Source organism: Microtus ochrogaster, chromosome 10 (genome assembly GCF_000317375.1).
Source record: "Microtus ochrogaster isolate Prairie Vole_2 chromosome 10, MicOch1.0, whole genome shotgun sequence".
NCBI lineage: Eukaryota > Metazoa > Chordata > Mammalia > Rodentia > Cricetidae > Microtus > Microtus ochrogaster.
The window spans coordinates 7,404,079-7,410,920 of NC_022016.1; the positions used below are offsets into that span (position 1 = coordinate 7,404,079).

Sequence of the window (6,842 nt, forward strand, 5' to 3'; positions counted from 1 at the left end):
GAGGGAGGCTGGGGGAAGAGAGTCCAGCTGAGGGAGGCTGAGGGAGGCTGGGGGAGGCTGAGGGAGGCTGAGGGAGGCTGAGGGAGGCTGGGGGAGGCTGAGGGAAGAGAGTCCAGCTGAGGGAGGCTGAGGGAAGAGACAGTACAAAGGAGGCAGGAGGAAGGAGAAGCTCTTTGGAAACCTTGTAGGCATGGGGCTGAGAACTGCAGGCATGCTCAGAGCTCATCCCAGAAGGAGACAGGAAAGGTCCCTTGACTGGAAGCTGGGGATTCTGGATTTGAATCAAGCTCCCTTCCTTGCCTTGTATGTGATCTTGACCTGAGGTTTGCTTTCCCACCTTCCAAAGAAACACTGTAAGCTGCGGCATCCGGCCAGAACAGAAAGAGGGCAGCCTGGTTACATTTCAATGTCAGGTAAATATTCTAGCACAAATGTGTCCTAACCATCACATCTGTCATCCAAATCCGCCTGCGACGTGCATCTTGTCTGCTAGTTCCAAGGGTGGAAGGAACACAGGAGAATCACAGAAGCAATAGTCTCTGGGTCCATAGAACCTATTCATTCATCCAAACAGAATTCATTTTCTTCTAAGAACCCAACCCAGAGGATGCTGGGACAATGCCAAATGGGAACACATGCCAACGATGACTGTCAGCATCGTGAGTACCCCCTTAGTAACATTTGGAACCAGTATTGCTCACACTGAAGGGGTTGAAGAGCAGGCAATGGCCATTTGACCCAAACAGCCTCTCAGGGATATTGAGGCTAACCTGGGCTCAAGACAGATAAACACTGGAAAGCGAGGACTCTGCTTGGATAGACCAGGGAAGAAGAGAGTTTCTAGCACCCACGGTGTTCACACTGGAACTTAATGACCGTATGCTCCATAAGCCTCAGAGCTCAGACAAAAATAGATACTAAGACTTCCAGCATGTTCTCAGATTCTCATGGCACACGCTGCCAAAGAAAGTAGTCAGCAGAGTTCTGTTGAATGAACATAAGAGATGAGTGTCTAAGTTGATACTTCCCCAACCCTAGCCAAGGCAGATATCACTGTCAACTGCAGCATCTTCAGCCAAGGAGAATATTACTAGCTAGCCGTAGCATCTCCTCCAAAGCAGACATCACTAGTCAATTGTAACACGCTCTCCCACTAAGTTCCAATGTGCAATGCTATCAGGCATGTAACAAAAAAATTAAAATAGCTATTATTATGTTTATTACTGCTTGAAGTCTTTCTATATTTTAAATACTGTGTATTTGTTAAGCTTCTTAAAAATCCCCCAAAGCAAGTACTACTATAATGTCCATTTCACAGGTGAAGAAACTGAAGGACAGGAGGGCAGGAACTATATCAGAACTGGGATCATCTGCGTGGGTGACCTAAGCCTCAAACCCAGGAGGTCTGGCCCCAGCGCCTAGACTGAGTTCCCAGAATAAATGAGGACAATGATACCATGTGACGGACGGTTCCTGGGGCTCATAGTGGTGAAGCTGTCATTGGGGATCAGAGCCAAGGTTAACCTGGCTTCCGCCCTTCACCCAGGCTCTGCTCCCACCTGCCTGAGCAGGAGCAGTGTTTCTGGGGAACCCTGGGCCTTCTCTTAAGGACAGACTGTTCTGGGGAATGGGGAGCTTCCCACTCTTCCTACGCCATCTTCAGCCTCCACCTGAAGAGGACTCTCGGCACAGCTATTGGAAGAATGAGGTCACTGGTCGTTTCTGGGGAGCCACTTTACACCCCTGCCACCACACGACAGGTTTCATAAGGCCAGAGAGAGAACCAGATTCTATGGGACGTTTCTACGTTCCTCCCAGGCTCTGGCCTCTCACTGGTCCTCTGGGCTGAGCCCAAGGTCAAGACTAACTCTAGAGGCCAGGCAGCAAGCCTTAGGGTGAGTGATAGCACCACCTGCCAAGGTCTTGCGAGTCCAGAATAGTCAGAGGCCCTGTCCCTTCCAGCTCCCCAGCCTCTTGGCCCAGGGCATCTTCACAGGTAGCCACTGAAATAGTGATATGGCCCAAGGCCTCGGCACCTGCAGAGGGCTGGAGCTGGCCACACTGCCCACCGCTCCTTACATCCTCACCATGAGGAATCCAAGAGGACTCTGCTCTAGATAAGGAAACCGTAGCATAGAAAGTCTCAGTGACATGGCTTGGGTCACACAACAAGGATTCACAGAGCTGGGACTTAAACTGGGTGCTCTCTCCAAAGTCAGTGCTTTAAGGACAAGGGCGAGGAAGGCTGCCTACCACGGTCTAGTGACCTGCGCCGCTGCTAGCCACAGTCTCCCTGTGTGCTGAGCCCTTCACTGGCTGAATGGGCTGCTATCGCACTGCCTGCCTGCCTGTGATTCATAGACAGGCAGTGAGCCTAAGAATGGTTGGCTGCCCATATGCCAAGACTCCTCCTTGTCCAACCAGTGAGAAAGCAGGCTCTGAGAATGTGGGTGAGCTGCCCGCGCTCACAGCATGGCTTAGGATTGCCTCCCTCTCTCTCCCTGTTTATCATTCTCCTCCTCATCCCATGGGTCCCTTGCCTGTTCCTCATTCCCTGGATCCCACCTTTGCCCACCAAGGGCCTAGGCACAAGTGTACTTACAATGAGGCCGGGGACTCCTGGTGGCCCTGGCAGGCCAATTTCTCCCTGAAAACACAGAAATCAAGGTGGTGACTTCCCTGTGGCCCTCCATACCGTACCCCATGCAGGTGTCGGAGGGACCTTCTTCCTGACCACGGTCCCTAGGAGCTCTTCCACGCTTGACCTGGGGTTGAAGAAGACTCCCCTCTCCTGTCTGTCCCACCTATAATTTCCAAGCCCGGTACCTAGCTTGGAGAATAGACACACAGGTCAGTGGACTCCAGGTCCCCCCATTCTTGGGGTTTCCCAGATGTTAGGGGGAGTTCTTGTCTCGGGGCAGAGGATGGGTCAATGTGGGGCTGACCCTCCAACTCCAGTCCCCCAAAGCATCATATATTGACCATCTATTGTCCACACCAGGATAAAACAAGACAAAACAACAGAAAACTCAAACAAACAAACAAATGAACAGAAAAACACGGGGGAAGAGTCTGGCTCCCATTCAAATAAAATAAAACTTGTAGTTCTGGAAACCGATTAACAATAAGAAATGCCAGCCTCCCCCCAGGGCTGTCCTTGTTGACACAACTGTGGGGCTGCCCTGAAAGGAACGACTTGCCAAGGTCCCTCAGCAACTCCATGACAGAGCTGATGCCAAGGCCAGGAAAATGTCTGTTCCCCTAGACCCTAAGGAGAAACACATCTCTCCCAACCCAGGGAAATTTCCAGGTCTCATCCCTTTCAGTGTGATGCTAACCCATGAAGAGGCAAACCTGTGGGAAGGCCCTCGCTCCCCCTGAGAACCTTTGAAATGCATCTTGCTCCCCTGGAGACCTTACCTCAGCTCTCCTGCATCTAAACAGGTCATTCCTCCTTTCCCTCCCTCCTTCGTCCCACCCAGATCTCCCTAGCCAAGTATAATGGACTAAGGAGGTGGCACAGAGACCAGGGACTATGTTATGGACACTTAGCATTGATGGCAATTGTCCACTGAACAGCTACAGTGGCCTTCTCTTCTCTAAAGCATGCATTCTGACTTGCATTTCCAGAGGTAAGCTGGGGTGCAGAGGAGTGGACTGGTTTACCAAGAGACAAACTCCACATTCCTGGCTATGTCAGGCCACAGTTTTGTACCTGGGGCACATGGCCAGGTGAGGCCACAGCTTTGTCTATGGAGCACATGGTTAGGTCAGGCTCAGGAACATTTATGGCAGAGAAATGGCCCAACACATGCTGAAATGCTGATGGAGGACCCAGTGGGCCCAGCTGGGCATGGCTGCTCTGTAGAGAGCCCCAGGGAAAGACAAGGACCAGAGCAGGTGTTCCTGAGAACACTGGCCACGGTCTGCATCCCAGGCTGACATTAATGTTCTCTCCCACCCAGGGCTTGGAGCTGGGACAAGAAGGGAAAAGCAAACAGACTCCCCAGGGGAGGGCAAGCCAACTCCTTGCAGGCGAGCGGGGCCTCTGCGTGTTTACAAACTGTAAGACTGAAGATGCTTGGGAAATTGTATCTGCCTTCAACAAAGTCTGCAGCAGCTGGCTTTACCAAGACAAACTACCAAGACTCCAGGTAGTAGCTGGGGTGTCTCCATCAAACAAAAGCCCCAGAGACTGGCACAGCCCACAGCTCAGTAGGTGGACCTATCCCTGGAGGCCAAAGAAACCCATAGAAGAAAGGAACTCACAGACATCTTCTCATTTTTTTACCAAGGGCACCCAGCCTGGGAACAACCCAGGTCTGTCTGACTCCCCCTCAAGTTTGCAGTACTCTGGTCTATTGGCAAGCACTGGGGGTACTCACAGGGTTCCCATCAAGCCCGGGAGGGCCTCTTTCCCCAAAGTCTCCAGGAAAGCCCTGTGGTGGTAAGGAAAGAGAAGAAACATGGAGGTTAGCACTCAAGGTTGCAGTTTGGCTCTGGGCCATGCTCCCAAGGGATGCAAGGACAACGTCTGAGCTGGCTCACTCCTCAGAGCTGGGGTTCTGAAGTCCTCCCCGCTACCCAAAATACCAGCACACATGGAACCAAAGGATAGGCTGCAGTGAATCTGAGCATCAATGGGACAGGCGCCACCCCCAGGTCTGGAACTTGGTCCCCGAGGAGGGGAAATGGAGCAGACTGAGGCAGGAAGCTAGGCTCAGACCTAGACCATTGCCAGCTGGCCGAGGTTTGTAGTGCACCTTTCTCACCCATAGGCCTCAGTTTCCCCACCGGTCAAAGGAAGGGCCTCTGTGGCTGTGCTTTATCCCTCAGAAGCCATACTGTGGAACTAGCATTCTTATGCTACAAACTAAGGCTGTGACAGGGCAAATGGCAAGGTCACATAGGTCATACTGCTAGGGATGATCAGCGCTACGGTCGCAAAGAGGCTGGGCCACCAGCCCTGGGCAGGTCTGGCCCTTCAGCCCCTTTGTGACCAGACTAAGAAGCCCTGCACTCCTCAGGGAGCAAGGCAGCTGGAAAAACATCAGCTGTAGGAGGCAACAGGCAGTGGTGGGGGTGGTGGGATCATTCCTACTTCAAAGGAAAGGGAGGGACATTGGGAGAGCCTTCAGTTCCAATGTGGCTTCCCCAGGATGAATGCAAGCAAATTTCACATTTGCCTGACAGAAAGAGCAGATGCAAATGCAACCAGACTGTGGAGACACATGCGGAGGAGCCTCACACTGTGACTTGCTACTACTTCTGGAACATCCAGTTAGAGAACAGGAAACCCAAGCAACACAACCAGGAACAGTCCCGTGGTCCGACTGTGTCCGAGCATGTAGGCCTGCATGCCCAGGCCCTCCCTCTTCATGTACGGCGCAGCACAGGGCGGAAGCACAGCATCAGACCCTAGAGCATGCAGACACTGGATCTCCTGGGACAGGCTGCTGTTTCCACATGCAAGGCTGCATGACTGTCTGACTGCTGATGGAAAGGTGATTGATCCTATTTAACTGATGGGGGAGGTTGAGGCTCAAACCAAGGCCAAAAACAATTTATAGCTCAGCTGAGAGCCTGGCCTGCTTCTGTCCAGTTCCCCCCCTGTGAGCTGCACACGGCACATGAGTGACAGGGTGTGTCCATGTACAGCCCTCCTTGTGAAGTGCGTCTGACCCATATAAGCTTTCTCTTCCCATGCTCTCGAAGTCTCGCCTAACTGACACTAGCCTTTCTCCATCCAGACCCACTGTTATAATGCAGAGTGGTGTCACCTCATGGGGCAGGAGCCATCTGTCAGGTGGGCTGTGATATGGGACCCTTTCTGAAGCCACTGACTTTCCCTCTGTGGTGGTTGCTGGGATGGGGGCGGGGAGGGGCAGGGTGGGAAGGCGGCCCCTCATGGAATGAGAACAATGTGCAGTGCAGCCCTGGCTGGCTCCATACTGTCTCAATGGCAAGGCCTGCAGACTGCCTGTTCTACTCTCTGGGTTAAGGGTCTAGAGGTGACTGGGGCCACCCTGGCTTCTCTAGCAGCTGTGCGATGTGCTGACTGAGGGGCTGATCCCCAAAGACAGGCCAGACCCTAGACAAGGTGGAAGATGAGGAAGAAGACCATTCCTCTAAGCATGAGGTCCATTAGCCTGGGCATTTATTGGTCCATCTTATATGCAAGGCCTGAGATGTCTAGGTAGCAGCATCTGGTGGGCTCTACACACTGGGAAGCTGTGAGCTGGCCTGACACTCCACTCAAACCCAGTAAGTATCCAGGCCAACAGCCCCAAGCCATCCTAGATCTACCACCCAGAGGGCTCTAAGAGCCTGAGTTATGTCTGCTTTACTTTAGAGAACGCTAAGACCAGGGAGAGACTCAAGACATTGCCTTCTGAAGATTGAGTCCAAAAGCCCATGATACCCTGCTGCAGCTCAGACGCCGGCTAAGCCATTTGGTGAGCCACAGGAAGACAAAGCCATGGCAGTAGCAACCAACCTCAGTAGAGTCACAAAAGGGGCTCTATGCTGACCAGAGAGGTTAAGAAACCTGTCCAGAGTCACATAGTTATGGTGGGAATTTGATTGCAGGCAGCCCAGTCCCAGAGCTGTTGGTGTTTACGCTGTGACACCAAGGATAGACAGAAAAACTAAAAGAAGCTCAGCATCTCTAAGGCTATGACAGCTCTGCACTAATGCACACTATGTCTGGCTCTGCAAGACCATACACCACCGCCTTGCTCTCCTCCCCCTTCACCTAGCTCTCCTCCTTCACCTAGCTCTCCTCCTCCTTCACCTAGCCCTCCTCCTCTTTCACCTAGCTCTCCTCCTTCACCTAGCTCTCC

The 6,842-nt window shown here is 52.6% G+C and overlaps 1 protein-coding gene across 2 annotated transcripts in view; it reads right to left on the minus strand.

The window, feature by feature from the left end:
- Col27a1 (collagen type XXVII alpha 1 chain) overlaps positions 1–6,842 on the minus strand; it is a 118,580-nt gene that overhangs the window by 64,472 nt on the left and 47,266 nt on the right. For both annotated transcript variants that reach the window (XM_026782238.1, XM_013348212.2), the window contains exons 13-14: positions 4,386–4,439; positions 2,603–2,647 (exon numbers count right to left, since the gene is read on the minus strand). In XM_026782238.1, coding sequence (XP_026638039.1) covers positions 2,603–2,647; positions 4,386–4,439 — 99 coding nt within the window. The remainder of the gene's footprint in view (positions 1–2,602; positions 2,648–4,385; positions 4,440–6,842) is intronic.